The sequence below is a fragment of the Lepisosteus oculatus genome, chromosome 7 (genome assembly GCF_040954835.1).
Source record: "Lepisosteus oculatus isolate fLepOcu1 chromosome 7, fLepOcu1.hap2, whole genome shotgun sequence".
Taxonomy (NCBI): Eukaryota; Metazoa; Chordata; class Actinopteri; order Semionotiformes; family Lepisosteidae; genus Lepisosteus; species Lepisosteus oculatus.
Window position 1 is genome coordinate 14,782,261 of NC_090702.1, and position 18,290 is coordinate 14,800,550.

Below are 18,290 nucleotides of genomic sequence, written 5' to 3' on the forward strand. Positions count from 1 at the left end.
ATTATTGAATTACTTAAATCCTTATATTGCTTTTGGGCCTCAGGACACTCCGTTTGGAAGGGGAAGAAGTAACTTCGAGATTTATCTGATATACTCTGTCATAGTAATAGAAAAGGGAGATAATGTAATAATGTAATAAAACACTCACTTTATTGAAACACTTACTACTAAATGCACTGGACGCTATTCTACTTACTGTACATTGCAATCTAGAATTTAGATTCTGGAATTTGGGTTAGGGACAGGCCAGCTGTTTGTGATTATTTTTTAGGAAAACACCAGTAAACATTGTACTACAGTATGTTCTCTGACATGATCATGCTAAAAACCATGACAACATTGCTTAGCAAATAATAGCCCAGCTATGGGTCATATAACCTTATCATTGTAGAGTCAGGCTGTGCTACTTTTCCCGCTTTCTTCACTATTGATTTAAAAAACAACTGGCTATACACACCATTTCCAAGAGACAGCACCCCAGAACAAAACTGAAGGCCCCAAAACAAAGGCATCATTTAACTTTTCCCTTTATCTCTGTCCTCACACATGACTGCCAACCTCGATCATACAGAAATGTGTTTCATCAGAGAAAACAATGTCCTTTCATTGCCTTTTATAGCAATAGAATGTTGTTCACTGCAGTCAAGAAAGTGGATGACATTGAGTTAAAGGTGTAGCAACACAGGGATGATGGTGAATGGATCCAACAAAATCAGAGTAGCGTAGCTGCTGTCAAGCTGCATCAAACGACCACAGAAATGACAGTAGACGTGATCTTGCTACCATGATATCACACTTCTTGGATTGTACACAATATTGTTTGCCAAAGTCAACGGATGAATCAATAAACTACATAATGATAAAGTTATGTTTTAAGTATCTGTAGAGGGTTCACACCAGATTCTGTTCTCCTCAGGTCTCTTTGGTGCTCATTATACAGTAAGACAAGACTTGGTATACTCATCTTAAATGTTCATTATCAGACTACTGTATGTGATATCTCTTAAAAACCAATGCCTCTGAGTGTCCATGTTGATCATCTAAATACAACATGCACTTGAATTTCTACAAGCATGTGCTAAATCTTAATCAGCAGTGAAATATTTGAGAGATTTGGTTTACTTTACACAGTTTTTTAAACTATTGTTTCTATTGCAGTACTGGCAATGTCAATGTAAGTAATGTTGCAATGTAAAGTCAGTGTTGAAAAATAATTTTAATTTGTACTCCTATAGTGAGATGTGGACGATTGTATTCTTCATTTGAAGTTGAGTATATACAGTACTAAGAGCCATTATGGAAACTGTGTGTGAATGTCAAGTAAAACACATTAATTCTAAGTATGTATTTCATTTCCACTCTCCATTTTAGCCTTTTTGTCTTGCTACCTCTCATCAGAAAAGGTTTTTCTGGCACTTACAAATGTCCTGTGACCACTTTGCACTGATATGTATCTAGAAGTAACATTAACACCCAAGCTTTCTGTGAGGTCATTAGTGACATACTGTATCTTCTGGACTGCCGTGTATCACACAAATAACACTCTCTTAGGTATTAAACATCAATACTGAAAAGCCTGGGCTCTTTGTTTCTACTGTAAACAGTACCATTATATTTTTGCCCCATTATATTTATAAAAATATATACACACACACATATATATATAATAAGTGCACAGAAAAAAACAGGAACTCTCATACAGTATGTACTGGGGATGGTTTTGAAATTAGGATTTTTTTCCTCTTCCTCATGAACATGATTTATGGGTTTTGATTCATCATACAGTTTAACTTACACTCAACCACAAACAAGGCAAATTTGAAAGTGTAACACCATTTAAAGGTAAAAAGGTACAGCATGTTATATATTCCTCTATGAATTTGATTAACATATATTACAAACTCAAAATGAAAAGAATGTAATTGACAAAGGAGACATCAAAATTTGTCAGAAAATAGCCTCTGTAGCATTAAACAAATGAACAACCAGATTAACATTATGTAAGTCTAGTTAAGACAATAAACAGGATATTTTATAAACATATCAGTCTAATAGTAATCCATACACCTTTAAATATTTGCAGATGATGCAAATATTGTTTTAGAGACTCCTGGAATATTACATGATATTACATGAGTCTTCTTAGCAGTGCATTGCAAACAAAGCTTGGGAATCATTACTGTGGGATATCCTCTGTTTTGAGTTTTCAGATGATGCACACCACACGCTGTTATATTCAGAAATTATTAACCTTTTACAAAATGGGGTTAATTGTTTTGCCTGAGGTCATTTTTGTAAGACATTATTAACTACATTAGAATCATAAGATGTAAAACAAAGTTATTGATTTGAAATTAAACCAGGACACTTCTGACTCAAGCCAGACATACTTTATCTCGTGTGAACCTAAAGAAAGTTTATTTCCTAAGCAATTATAATTTGAAAATAACAGCCAAACAAAATAATCCAGGTGCTTTTGTATTTCTTTGAAATTCCATTTGGAAAAAAAAAAACAATTTAATTGGCATTGATAAATGTGCAAAATTCATGATCTAATAGAATAGAAATCCTAGGTAATAAAATACTTATTCACATTGTTTGTTTTTCAAGAGAATCTTACTATGTTTGAAATGGCTCGTTCTTTTATGTACCTCTCGGGAATAGTGCCTTTGCTGATCAATTGTAACATGAATATTTATTGGATGGGTTTGACTTCCATGCAAAAGGCAACAATCTCACAAAGAGAGAATGGAAAACATGCAAAATTATACAGGATAATGTCATAAATGTCTAACAATTATAATTTAATATTTACCTGCCCTTGAGAATTAATTTGCTATATTAACACGTTGATATAAATTTAATTCATTTACGAAGCAGTAGTTATTTATGAGCACCTGAATGTTGATTATGTTAATGGGACTAATTAGGAAGTTAGTATAACTGATGTTACATTAAACATGTTATCCTTGTTTTCATGTATCTCTTCTTTATACTCACTTTAACTTGATAATTCTCATGTGACAAGCTGTTGTCTGTATCCAGACTCCCCTGTATTTACTGTGAATACTTTTATATACACATTGTTTTATGTATCAATAAATGTTTTTGTGTGTAGTGAATTCTTGTGAAGACTCCTTATTGTTGTGCTGGTTAATTCTTAATAGCCTAAGAAAGCGTCACAAAAACATAATGTATTCTGATCATTTGTTGTTCTTTTTTTTTCTTTTAGTTGGAGAATCTCTTTCCTTTTCTCTTCACGTAACTGTACTCCAGCTGGGCCTATAGCTGGGCCCATGTTGATAGGGTCCTGTCTACCAGTCGTTTCTTCTCTGTACCTACCTGGCAGAACTGAGCATGAAGACTCTTTCAACTGTGTCAGCTCTGGACACTCTGGACTAGAGCTTCGGGAAAGGTAGCCACCACATGTTTGGCTTTTTCTAGCTCTGTCTGGAGGCTTCTGCTCTGACACCTTCTCAGGTCATTGCTTATTCAGTTGAATTCCTTTGAAGTGTATGTTTGTGTTCAGACTGGTTTAACTGCAGCTTTCTGATCTGTGTCAGGTGGCCATCTCCACATTCTTTTTTAGCTCTTTGTTGGCCTGCAGGGGTTTACTTTTCTCCTTGAGCTCACAGGTTTGCTGCACTTTTGATGCAAGTTTTCCGGCTACACATTGTAGATTCTGTTTGGCATTCCAATGATACAGTTGGTGCCTCAAGCACTGTCCAACTGCAGAAATACACAGCAATGCACTCCAGGAATGCACAATGTGCACTGTCCAAATGCAGAAAGTCCAGCTGTTCATTATTTCTATCCTTCAGCTGCTTCTTCAGGCTCATCTAACTGATGTGATCCTGTGCAGCAGTGTCCTCAAACATTCTCATAAAGTGCTCATGAAAGTTCAATTGCTCTTTCAGCTTGGAGTTCAATACTTTCTTTTTGAGTCCCATCCAGAATATTTTGTTAGAATTTGAGGACACGCATGACTCCTTTCTTCACCTCTTAGGACACTGTCTGCTCCTCCCTCTACTCTTGGGACATCTGGGTCACAAATAGTTCCTTTTCCCTCACCTCTTGGGACAGAGCAACCCATAGGATCCACAGTCCTCCCCAAAACGTGCCAGGATCGCCAACTGCTGAAACTGAAGCTTTTGAGGCAAGCTCAAACCTCTTCATTAATTTTTAGCTTGGCCACATTCACTTGCTGCAATCATTTCAGCAATTCTCCTGAATTTATCTTTAAGATGTCCATGCTGATTTTCTTTTCAGGATAGTACTTTTGTTGCCACCAGAGGGTACTGTTTAACTATTGTTGCCACCATATGTGATCAATCCCATTTCTGGTTGCATGCCTCAGGGACCTTGCATTTTAAAACACTGCACTTCAACATGGATAAGGATTTAGGATTTATAAACTATTCTGGCAAAACAAAACCAAATAGAAAAAAAAGAAGACTAAGTCTTCTTTTGCGCTCCAGCTAAACGTCTATAAACACAACTGGGCAGTTAAGCTGCTTCCCAGCTCCAAAACGCAAGTCTTTCTCTGAGACCAAAACTTACATTTTTTGTGTTAGTGGTTTGCTAGTTGTTTGCTTTCATCTCTACCGTCTTATCCCTCTGGTACAAATGCATTTCAGAAACTCTTCTGAGTTCCTAGCTTGCAGAGTCCAAAGGCCTTTGGGAAGCCTTAGCTTCTTGGTTTTAACCCAAGCAATTGTCTTCCTTTAAATAGTCAGACGACTAACAACGGTCTGTCATTCCCTTTTGCCTTCTGGGGAATGTAGTTCAGACAATAGTCCCCTCTCAGACTGGGTAATTCTTTACTTGAATGAGGCTAACGATCATGATCATAGCTCCTTCATAAACCATAACCATACTAGAACCACGGCTACTGATCTGATCTGTTTACTGTTGCTGAGCTATCCTTGTTGGCTCTCAAGTCCTTAATGGTGTCTTCCTTCATTTTCAGTGGAATTAAGAAATTCTTTATCTTCATCATATCATCTGCTGGCATTCTGAGAACTTAATCAGCTCAGTGCTAGATAGTACAATTTTATAGTATGTTATGCCACTTGTTTGACTCTGAGGCCAAATAATCTACTTGGTCATTCAGCATTTTCATAGTAGAGCTGATTTGTCTTCTGTAGTACAAATGTTGCTCTAACTTTGGTGGATAATATCAGTTTTTCTCCTCTTCAAGTTACATTACGTTACATCACCATTTAACTGTAGAATTGCAGTTTCTAGATGAGAAAGGTTTTTGTTTAGATTAGAAGCAAAAATGAGCTTGTAATACTGAGTACTAATAAAGTATGTAGTAACTTCCCATAAAGAATGAGAGCTGATTTTGAAGCTTTTCTGAAACTTTATTAAAAAACTTTAGAGAAGTACTTTTAGAAGGTCTCATTCTGAAGTAAAAGTAAAAAAAAGCCATACTTGGACTTGGTTGGAAATTTCTGTAATTTCCACTTTTTGTAGTGTTGAGTGGACTATCTACTTGACTGACAAATTAGATTAATCTTATTCAAGGGCACAACAGCAATATTAACAGTCAAAACATAAACTTGAACATTCCTGTTATGAGCTATGGATACAGAGCATTATTCAAATATAATGCCAGTGGTTAATACAGAACTGTGGCAAGATCAGATATAAGGACAGATATAAGGAAGTATGTCTGTCTTTATGGAGTATGGAGTTAATATACTGCATTAAGGATGGGCAAAACACAAATATACTCAATACAAGCATTTAGAAACATAAAGAGGGAACACATCTTGTGCTGTTTAAAAACATCTTGTGCTGCAGAGAGACGCGGGAGTCCCGGGTTCGAGCCTCCAGTCGGGATGGGGCCGACCAGATGCGGCAAGGGCGCCCGCCAGAGCCCCCATTGCGTTACATTGGTGTCAGAAGCGGGGTGGGATAGCCCTTCGCCGGGGACGGCGATTTAAGCGGGGGAGAGTGTAACGCTTACGGCCGACAAGCACTGTGTGTAAGAGCCGGCGTACCAGAGCAGGTGACGTCACCGCCCTTCCATGTGCTAGCAGGACTACAGCTACTGGGCTGTAGAGAGATCTCTCTTTAGCTCACGGGGCTGGGTCACTGCAGAGAGACGCGGGAGTCCCGGGTTCGAGCCTCCAGTTGGGATGGGGCCGACCAGATGCGGCAAGGGCGCCCGCCTGAGCCCCCGTTGCGTTACACTATTTATCCTGTTATAAGTATACATTTCAGAAAAGCCCCATGTAAAAACTTGATCGAATGATATAAAAAATTGATGACAAGCAAGACACAATACTGTTAGCCATTACCATTAGTTGACAGAAATGACCCTCAGCATCAATGTTAAGCCTTTGACAATATGTTTTATCTTTCTACCACTTACTACAAAAACATCCTTTGTTTTGATCAGCATAAAAAAATGTGCAATAACTTCACAATAGGTCTCCTAAAGTGAACTAATTTGAATGATTTTATGGTAATTCAAGCCATGTGCTTTCCAGAGGTTAAGCCATAAAGAGATTTAATAACATAGTAGTAAACTCACTCTGTGAGATGGCATATTACACAACTCGGCAAAAACAATACTGATTCCCCTTGCCAACTGAGAGTTTGTTCCTGAAAACCTCCACAGTTGGCAAAACCATGGCTGGTACTGTAAATATTTGAACATACCAGAAATATAGGGTTAGGTTCCATGGTCCTTGTTATACTCATCAATACCTAACATAATTTGCAGATTGCTCCCTTAACAATAACAAATACTACATATAACATGAATTACTGTATAATTCAACATACAGTAGGAAAGTGGTGAAACATAATAAAACGTGAAACAGAATGTCATTTTCCTTGAATCATAAAATTTAAAAATAGCAGAAGAAGTGACCATAATTAAGACAACGCTGAAATCATGTTCCTATCATAATGTGAAAAAAAAACGGAACGGAATCCTAGTGGAGAGACACTGGTGGGCGAGGGAGGCGAGATAACAACACATGAAACATGAGTGGGTGGAGTTTAGAAGCAGAACTGTGTATGAGCAATGGTGGGAAGGCTTTTACTCGATATGGAAACCATGTATAAGTGAGTTTCTTAGTAGCTGAACCATAATTGGTGAGGGAAATCTATACACATCAGTAAAAGGAAGAAGAAAGAGCATAAAATGAGCATCTTCTAAAGTTAAGATAAAACAGATTACATATTATAAGATGGGATAAGATGTATATAATATTTCACCCTACAATAGAAATACAGCAAATTTAAATATGAAGCACAGTCTAAAAAAACATTAACGTAGAAACGTACGGTATTGATTTTCAGAGAAACAGCAGCCCTCAACTCTGTAGTGACCTCGCCAGACTGAAAACAAGACAAAGTAGAAGTTTTCAAGCAAGATATACAGTAACAAACCCAATCAAAACCATGGGTTTGCATAATTAGGTATACAAATAAACATATGTTGTTACAACAGGACTATACAATACACCAAGGAAATTAAAGTTAGACAGAAGTCAAGTCGTTGTATCTAACAATATAGCAATAGATGCAATCTGTGAGTTTAATCTTTACTTTTCTGTAGCTGTGAAATTCATTTTACTGCTTCACGTGTTATGTTGAGAATATTTGATTGTTGTAGCTGGATGATCTTCATTTTGGAAGGTCAGTAATTAAAACTGGTGGAGAGATTTCAGCACTGGGAAGATATTTTCTGCCCTATACTGTGACAGTGGAATAATCTACTGTATGAAGAATAGAATCTATGAAATATCCCAATTATGCCGTGGAGGTGGACCTAAATCTAAATTGTGACAATCTGAAGAATGAACTGTTTATCAGTATAGTGAAGACAATTAAAGATAAACGATGAGGTCAGTTATAATTTTTATAGCTGATAAAATCATCTTTTTTTTAGCACGTTCTGAAGGGCTGATATGTACAGGCTAAATTTGCAGCTTTTATTGCCAAGTGCGTTTTATTATCCTTATAGCAAAGAAAAGTCTGGTGGCAGAAGCACAGATTGCTTCATTACCATAAAAAACTAAAGATCGTCATGATTTTTCCCCAGACTGTAGGGACCTGAACGTCTTTGTCACAGCAAGTCAATTTTTAGCAGGTTAGTAAAATCACTATTGTGATTGTGTGTTAGTTTTTACCTTTGACCTGTTTGCTTTATGATTTTCTGTAAGCTTTAATGGGGCTTATTTGTTAAATGTGTTGAGCCTTTCACCTCTATGTGGATCTATTAGTTTCTTATGAATTTAAAATATGGTCAAATGATTTATATGTAAATACATACAGTTTAAATGCCACACAATTACAGTGTTAATACAATGATAGTTAATGATCCTGTATGGTAAAGACCATTTTGAGTTGTACATAATTTAATTACACAAGTAATGCCCCTATTGGCACCCCCAGTTATATACCTCCACTTGGGAAATGTCAGTAGCAGTTGGTAGATAAAGTGACTCAGGGTTAAAACCCTTAACCATAATTAATACTTTTATGCTTAAACTGTACATAGGTGAAAGAAATGTAAGCAAAACTGCAAAGAAAAATCAAAATGTAAAGTACTGTATGTTGATGGCTTACTGAAGTATTTATTCCCTAGAGCCCATACTTGGTAGAAGCACCTTTGGCAGTAATTGCAGCTGCGAGTTATGATAAGTACAGTACCACCTTTGCAGACTGATTTTCACCCATTTATCTTTGCAAGCGTGTTCAAGCTCTGTCAAGTAGGTTGGGGATTATTGATGGGCAGCAATGTTCAGGTCTTGCCATAGATTTTCTATCACATTATAGTCAGGACTCAAGTGTAAATGCCAGATTTATTTTCTGAAAATGATATACAGTAACTGACCACAAAGAAAAAAGATAAGAGCAAAAATGAATTCATATTCCAAACGTAAATAAAATTCTATAAAATAAAAAGAATCAAAATATTTTTTTACGTTGTCTGATATTACCTTAATCAATTTGTTGAAAAGAGGTTGTAAATATAACATCCAAAAGTAATGCGAACAAAAGTATTTCCTTTTATATACCGTAGATTCACATAAAAAGGAAATTAACAATTTAAAGGCAATACCCTAAGAGCACAATCGAGTCTAAATTGGACCTCATAGAAAAATACATAATTTCACTTTTTCTTTCTTTTCACAGTTACCACACACCCACCCACATACACAAGCTAAATGTCAGGTAACTAGAAAAAATCCCAACAAAGAGTGAAAATGCAGAATATTAAAACTGGATTAAACTGCACCCTTGAGAAAAACTGAGCCTGAAGTTGATACCTGTAAGTATTCTGCACCCATGTCTCTCTCTCCTGTCATTGCTCAACATAGGTCTGAATCTGGCACATACTGTGATTCTGTTGTATGCATTTAGATACCATTCGAGATTTTCTGACATGTTTTTGAGTCCATGCATTATTTTAAAATGTTTATGTATCCATTTTTTCATAAAGTCCTCCCTTGTGTTACTTGGCACCTTGGGACATTTATTGGTTTTTCCATTCATTGTTCTTCTCATACTAATGCTGAATTCAGATAGTAGTTTCATAAGGAAATTATCTTGAGGACATAAACATGCCTTTTCCTCCAATATACAGTCTAACTTCATTCCAAGACAAAATACACTTGTAGGGAATTTTCTGGAAATGTTCCATGCACATCTATAAGAACACATCCCAAGTATATTCCCATATTGTTAAAGTAAACCATAGCAAGTGCTAAATTTTCTAGAGTGGAAACTGCTTTAAGGCAAAATAGCATGTCTAATTTGCTACATAAGAAAAAAAGTATGTGACAATGCCTTGATTAACTGTGTAACTGTCATTTCTGTGCATTACTTTGGAATTCCCCTTTATGTACACTAACTTTATATCTATTATACTATATAAACTAGCTTTTGGGAATTATAATCAATGCAAAACAGACATTAGCATAGTAATTGCCCTGCCTAATCCTGCTCAAAAGAAATGTCTGATTAAGCATGAAAGGTTTTTCTATAGTACTTCTACTGTACTAGTGTCCAAGGTTGGTGAAAAAGTTTTATAAATACAGATTAATATTTACAAGCTAAGAATGATAGGAAACTGGTTTTCAATTGGGGAATAATATTATTTTAAAGCATGGTCCTCTTCTCTTGTTCACCCACAGATCACCATTATTCTCTCAGTTCATTATTGCCCTACAGGCTGTAACTTTAGATACCTAGTTGCATAGCACCATGTGGAAATATTATAACAATAGTAAAAAATAATATATAAATATATCTATCTATCTATGAAGATATATAACAAGATTAAGATATAAGTATATATATATTCTAAATATATCTTGATTTGAGTTTAGTTTTCTCCGCTCCATTTGTGGAAGACGGGGGAGGTGGTAGTGTGTGGGCAGAGGTGTTCAGGCTTTTTTGCTTTAAAAATATGAAACAAATTCTCCTTAAACAACTGCCTTTATAAAAACCACAATACCCTCTTTTCAACTGCTGAAGTATGATTTTTCAGGAATTGTATTTTTCTAAGTTACATTTCTCAATAACAGATGACTGAATTCTAATACTAATGATTGAATACAGTTGAAATATTTGTCTTAATGATACAATAAATGGAACATTAACGATTACTATATGTACTGTAGTACTATGCAATATTCTGTCCACACATTACACTATATACAAACTCTCATTTGAGCCTAGTTACTTGCTCAGGTAAACTGAGATGAACTCAAAATGTCCTGGTAACAAGACCTTTTCCTTAACTGCTGAAACACAGAGTCCTTTACTTACATTTCAGGCTAGTAACATTTTCCATACATATTATCATCATATGACCTTTACTATGTCAAACAAGAATGCTGAAAAACTACACTTGTTTTCATATTGGGTTTACTCTGGTTGAATAGTTGAACCCCATTTTTTAATGAAATCTTGACTAACCTAACATTTTCACTGTTGAGAAGATTAAGAAGAACGGTATTAAGAAGCTGAATGTTTGACAATTTAATTTCCTTGCAGGAATATCTACTCAATGCAAAGATTTCACACTGATACTGTCTGTAGAATGAAAATAGTAAACACAATTCTAGAAGTAGAAGGAAGGCTGAAAGGTAATTGCTTTAACAAACCTGGAGCTAAATGGGTAAATATTGCTAGACATAAGTTGAAGGAGAAACTCAGAGCATTACAATAAAATACAGTAATTTGCTTCAAAAGTACTGCATGTACCAGATTCCTAAATCTCTTTGTGTTTCTGGATACATTTTGTTATTACTTAGCAGTAATTAAAATTGGACCCTAACATCCATGATAGAACAAGAAGGTTTTCTAGTTGTTAGTGTACTTTTTTAATGATTATTTTGGTCTAGCTGTTTTATGGCCTTATTTTGACACCTGCACTATGATGAAAAGGTGGTGTACTTTCATGTCAGGCTGTTTTAGTTGCTTAAGGCTTTAAAATAAATAGAAAAGATCTTATCAACTTTGCTACGTAAGACATACAGTAAGGGGTGTACAATGCTTGAAGCAGAAACGTGGAGATTTAAAATGTGATCATGCATTGAATCCTCCTAAACATTAACCATTTTCCTTTTTCTAAGCTTTATTCAGTTTCCTTTTTCCTTCATTTTGTTGGATTTGAGTTCATTTGCAAGGCATGAAAAGAAAGTGTATTGGTAGAGGTCTTCTTATTGTTTGAGGGTGGGGATTGCTTATACTGTAATTCCTTGTGGAATCTGCTTTATCAGAGCTACAGAAACGTGATGTGTATAATAAAAGTAGTAAGGAAGCATTACACTGTCAAACTAATCTGTTTTTTTTCATTAATATAATACATTAAACCATCCAATGAATGCAGATATGTTTCAAAATTCATGATTCCTGAAAATGATCCCACAATAATCAGTTTTGTTCAAAATGAAGCTTTAAAGTGTAATATTTTAGATATTTATAACTATTTTACTGTAACAAGCAATATTTACATCTGCTGTCTACAGTATGTCAAATGTAAACATTATTCTCTCATTACAGTTTTAGTTCCTGTGTATCTGAAATGGGCTGGGAACCAAGTGACAGTACACTGAGAGGTCTTACTCTCTGAGATCACAGGCAGTGAGGGATGTTAGTCAATATTATCAACTCATTGTGTTTTCTTTGAGGAACACTTTGTCCAGTTCTCCCAGCCTTCCTTTCATCTCTTGTATAAAAATAGAGATAGGCTGCTTGGTGAATTTCAAAGTCGATTTGCTGAAGAGTTGCATTATATTTCATTACATTTCAACTTCACCTATACTAGGGTTATAGAAGGGTTATACCAGCACCTCCCAAACTGCTTGTAGCTTCTTTGGTACGGTTGTAGAATTCCCAGAGGGGGTTAATTAGTGATCGGTGTGCAGATTACGAGATTATGACAGATTATGAACTGTGAGAGTTAAGGGAATAATCTTACCTTAATAATTAAATCCGTGCACTTTTTTATTGAAAAGTCTCGTTGTGTTTAATTGTTTTTGTATTAAACCATCCTTAAAAAATAATTCAGAACTGAACCTTCTGACCTAAATGGGTAAGTACTATATGTAATTTTCTGTTGAATTTAATAGGAAATAGAAGTGCCATACTTGTTTGATGTTTATTGTGTAGTTTAAGTCTTCAAATAATTGAGCACTATATTATTACAAGCCATGGTCACATTGGTAGGAATCTTCCAAAATGTTCTAAGCTCTGCACACAAAACACAATACAATGAAGTGCCAATTGTAAAACAGCACCAAGTAATCACTAAGGTAGTCAAGCACTTTTAAGGTTAATCTACACTAACAGCTTTTTGAAACTTTTTTATGCACATTAAATATCTATCAGCTGCTTTTGTAATGTACAGTACCTTTTGTAGTCAGTGTTGCAATCTATACTGGCAGCAGAACAAAACACAGGACCTTACATCTTCTTCATTAAAAAAAATCAATTCTGTTTTTGTTTCTATATGAGTAGGCAAAGCATAAAAACATATATATTAGCTATAAAATGCAATGGAGACATTAATGTTATCATTATATCATCTGAATATCATGTCCCAGATGCCTACTATCCGTTTAAAAGAGCTACAGAATTTTTACAGGAGTGCTGGCAATTACCACTAGTTTTTCCAAGTTCTGAAACTCTGTGGCTGAAGTACATGAGGGGTGAGGTAATGGACCATGTACACAGTAATGTGTCAAGATCTTACATCCTGTTTGTGGTCTATGAGAAGTTTAGTTCTAGAATAATTTCAAAGATGGATGATATAATGTATTGTTGAGGTGGAGAAGTACAAAGAACTCTGTGACCCCAGCAATTCTTCAAACAAAAATATCACAAAAAATATATGATCTGCAATGCAATTTACTCTGCCTTCTGTTTAATAAACTACATTACAGCAATATAATGTAATCTCTAAAAAAATATTCAGGATAAATGACAACAGCCAACTTCTGTCAATCTTATCTGTCAGGAATTCATAATCTTTAAGTCATTTCCTCACCTATTATAAATACCATACATAATCCCCTTCTCTCCTTTGCATAGTCTTTGTGGTAGAATTCTGCATTTGCACACTTCTTCAGTGTTTTGCTGCTATGTTTTTTTCACCTTGTGATGGATAGTCCAGCCTACTCCAATGAATGACTTTCTATTCTCGGCCAGGAATTCCCAGATCCTCGCTTTTAGTCTGTACCTGCAATTGTTCCACATCAGGTTATTTTTCCTACAAAGTTTGGCTGCTCTGTAAGGACAAAGACTCCCTGTAAATTTTGCATAATGTCTCGTACATTCCAAATCCTTTTCTGCCTTTAACAACTGAACTGTAACAAAACTTTGACAAATTCTCCATGAACATGGAACTGCATTCAAGATATATGGTACATCAATGAAAACTCTTTCTCTTTACCTATTAAAGGTACAGTATACAATAAATAAATTCCAGGCCTCCAGTAAACCCGCACATCTCCCAATTATGTAATCCGTGATGCTGTACTCCAGTCTGGTGCAAAGACCTCTAAGCTCTCTGTGCCCTCACTTGCTGAAACTTTCCTCACAATTTTTTTCATTCATTGGATTATGCTGCAAAAAACAAGCAGGAATGGAAAAAAAATGTTTCTTGTTTCACATTCATTATATATGTCCACCATACTCCAACAAAAAGCAGAAAAGCGAAAACAAGACAAAATGAAAGAGAAAATATGCTACTCGGACCTAACCTCCACCTCACGCAGTATTCTTCTATACATTGACCATGTTCCAAACAACAAGCAAGGAAGAGAAAACAAGAAAACAAAAGACCACAAATATGCTAATATTCTTGGCTTCCCACAAACCTGTTTAAAAGGAAAGCACCAAAGAAAGGTCTTTTTTCCAATTGCTGAAGTTTATAATGAGCAATCTGTGATCAGCATGCTTCCACAACTAGTGATGTCATTCAGCACACAGCGAGACAGAAGGACCCCTAGGCCATAGCTGCTATCAACCCCAGGACTGACCACTCTACAGTACCTTCTTCCAGCATTTTTCGTCTTTCAGTGTTCTTTTTTAGTTATTAATTCTGCTTCTTTCGATTTTTTTTCATCGTCCTTTATTCACTCCTCAGAACGTTCATTAATTTAATCTTGGCTATTTTTTCCACCCTCTTTTGGTTCCGTACCCCAGCGCCTAACGTGGCCCCTGATTCTTCCCTCTTGGCCCTTGCATAATGCCATTTCCTCAGCTACAAGATCCTATCATCAGCTCAGTCAGCAGGCATCCTGTAAGTTTTAATTATACCCTTCCTTGTGCCAGTATCCCAAGAATGCATTTCGGTTCCAGTTTCTTCCCTTTCAGCCACTGCTGTTCATGATGTTGCCTTCACAAACCATCACTTTTGGTGTCCTTTACCCTGGGTTTATCTTGAGTAAAAACCCATAATCAATATTCAGCTGACTGGAGGTGGGGGGCAACTATTGGCCCAGAATCCCCAGAGGTTTATTTTCTACCACCACAAGTTTTTGTTTTCTTCTCCACTGTGCCTGCATGGTTATATTCCTACACTGTCAACCACCCAATGCTTTTGTAATGAGCCTTAATCTGTTACTGTAAGGAAAATTTTAACATTAGATGATCAACAATTAAGTTACCTACATCAGTCTTTAAGAACCTCTACTCCATTATCTTCAGCTTTACATTTTTCAGAGAGCATTTCCCATTGATCCTCTTTTTGTAACTAGTATCTCTGCATGAAGTTCTTACAAACTCTGGATTTGCTTCTGGACAGTTCTCTGTCCTGATTGGAGTTGCTTCCTCAGCTGCTCATCAAGGCACTCCTTACTATCACATTTGCAGGTCATCAGAAGCCATCCTTGCTTACAAAAAACAAAACAAAACAGACACCCTCAAACAGGCACTCTTCCAGCTTTCTTTCTGTGTGCCAAATCAACCAAGAGTTTAAGCCGTACATCTCAGAAGATTTCTCCAACCTTCTCTATATTTTCCCTTATTCTGCAATGGTGGTTAAGGGTCCTGTTTAGTTCTTTTTGGGGATCCTGCTCTTCTTGTTCTATGGCCAGGAGGTTCACCCTCGGCCAAGCAGGTTAAGCCAAATGTAAAATTAAGTTTTTAATAAAAGTTTGGGAAGGATGACAACAGCAAAGTTCAATTAGCCTCAGCTGTCAGGAGTTTGTAATCAATCCTGATGTCATTTCATTGAATAAAACATTATAAATATCAGGTGGGTAGCTGCGTCAGCATGCGTAGGCTGCAAAGGAACAAGTAATAGGTTTATTCCATGCTGAAAAAAAGAAGAAGAAAGAGAACACAACGTTTCGGCCGTGGAGCCTTCTTCAGGTGTGAGAGAGACAGGGCAGTAGGCAAAGGTAAAGTAGCGGGAGAGCAAAGGTTGGGAGGGAGGAGGAGTGAGAGGCGGGAGCAGGGGACAGAAAGAGAGGCCAATCAAGAGGTGTGAAGTCAGAATGGGTGCAGAGAGATAAATATCAGACACGATCCCTTTTTTTTCCCTGGCATGTCTTTTGCATCCCATCCCATCCCCACGCAATGTTCATCTGTGCAGCCAGGAAATCAGACTTCAGCCAGGTGGGCTAGGCCAAATTTACTGTGTCTAAAACATTCAAACCTTTCAATGTGCTTATTTCTTGGGTGTTGTTACTCTTAGTGAAATGTAAAACAGAAGGCTCAACAACTCGAAATGTTGTGTTTCTTTTCTTCTCTTTTCAGCATCCATTACTTATTCCTGTATAATCTGATGTACAGGTAGTGAATATGTTGCATAGTTATACTGTTTCATTTCTGTCTATGGCATTGTGCTGAAAAACAAGAAATTGTAAAGAAGAAACAAGGTACACTTCTCATATGGAAGGAGTGTAGATTGACAGCACAAAAAAACACTACACAAGCAGATCACATACTTATTTCTATCCTTTCATCAGAAACTGATCATCTGCAGAAAAAAATCTCAGACCTCCAACTTTTCCACTATACATTGAAATTCAGGATTACTGTCTTAAATAGTGATATTGAATTAAAGTTGTATTACAGCTTTCTGACATTTCTCCACATGTCGGAAACTCACTGAAGACATTAACGAAATTTCACTACACTGTACATTTACTATTTAAACACTTGTTCATTTTTGTCAAAATGTTGGCTGTGAAAAACTTTTTTGGGAAAAAAGCCAAAAAGATACCATGAGCTGACAGACTCTCAGTGGGTTTTGGATTTGATTCTTGATCATTTGGATTAATACAATATGGATCTACTATGAAAGTGAAGCTGTTGCCTGAACGTGTGCAAAGTGTGCTTGCATTAGTAACCAACTGCAAAAGAGAGAACTGATGCATATTTCTTCATAATGAATATTGAATAAACATGCAGGTGAAATTCAGATTCAAAATCAAATTTGAGGTAAGCTGGTATATCATTATTTAACTACAGCCTGCCATGTTAAAAAATATAACTGCCACGAGTTATTTTTTTTTATATGCTAAACTTAAAAGTAAATATCTGTACTTACATCTATAGTAGAATGTTGTTGACTCACAAGTCACTTAAGAGGAAAGTAGTCAATTATAGTATAATTATAGTCATGATTATAATTATAATCCCCTAATTATTATTAAAGTAAAGAACTAAAAAAAAATAGATTGGTCTCGTAATGTGGTAGCCATAAAGTACCTTAGGGTCATGTTTACTGTGGAGCACAAAAAGTGACCTTGTCCATAATTTTTAACCTCTCTTTAAGATAAAATGGAAAATCAGAATGTTAAAAAGGTACAGTATGTGAATACATACAGTACTGTAAGGCTTTGGCAAAAATCTGTCCTTATTCAATATCATTCCTAAAGATTTAATAAAAAATCTTTTTAGAGTGAACATAATGATTGTTATCATTCACATACTGTATAGAAAACTGTAACTTCACTTAATAGCTAAATGCAAAATGGTTTCAAAATTTGTTCTGCATATACTGTCAAGATTACTATGGAACAAAAATGCCCCACTCTGCTCTATTGAGAAACATCCTTGTTGTAACCTCTGACATGACTTGATACTGAAAATAAATTGGCTTGGCCTATAGTCATTGTGTCTGGCTGTATCTGTTACTGATATTGCTATTAATGACTATAGTTGTTATTATTCTTGTTATATCTGAAGCATAGCAAAATTCTGTGTATTAGTTGGTAGGGTGTGCATAAACAACTTTTATACTTTAACCCTTTATAATAGTTTCTCCAGCCTTGATTTACACCTTTCCTTCGGAGACAAAATACACTAGTTTTCAAAGCAACCTAATTATATGCAATCCTAAACACAATTTAAAGTTCATTTATTCTGACTTTTTCCTTAAGAGAGTGCAATGAATTTCTGCTTGAAAATGAATTTATTGGAGCAGAAAATTAGTACCCCTGACCTTGAAATATATTCTTGAGAGTAATAAACATCATGATTTATTTATACCCTTCAAAGATGAAAAGGAGTATTTTAAGGGTTATTTTCAAACAGCTCCATGTGCAAGGAAACTATATAAATGAACTGAAGGACCTTTTTAAGTGGGTAATTTTCTGATGACTCACCTTACTCTTCTAACAGCACAAGGTGACAAAATTCTAAGTGACTGTGAGATCCATTTTTAATTGCATCTTCACACAAAATATGAAATGCTGTAATATACTGTATATCCCTACTTTAGACATTGAATAGTTGGCATTGTAACATACTGTAACACATCTTGGAATGAACCAAATATAAAATATGCAAAGCAAAAA

The 18,290-nt window shown here is 35.8% G+C and overlaps 1 protein-coding gene across 4 annotated transcripts in view; it reads right to left on the minus strand.

Annotated features, from left to right (window-relative positions):
• grm3 (glutamate receptor, metabotropic 3) overlaps window positions 1-18,290 on the minus strand; it is a 74,655-nt gene that overhangs the window by 28,266 nt on the left and 28,099 nt on the right. For 3 of the 4 annotated variants that reach the window (XM_015353203.2, XM_069192219.1, XM_069192218.1), the window contains exon 5: window positions 7,306-7,359. The exons of the other annotated variant lie outside the window; for it this stretch is intronic. In XM_015353203.2, the coding sequence (XP_015208689.1) occupies window positions 7,306-7,359 (54 nt within the window). The remainder of the gene's footprint in view (window positions 1-7,305; window positions 7,360-18,290) is intronic. 4 annotated transcript variants of the gene reach the window in all.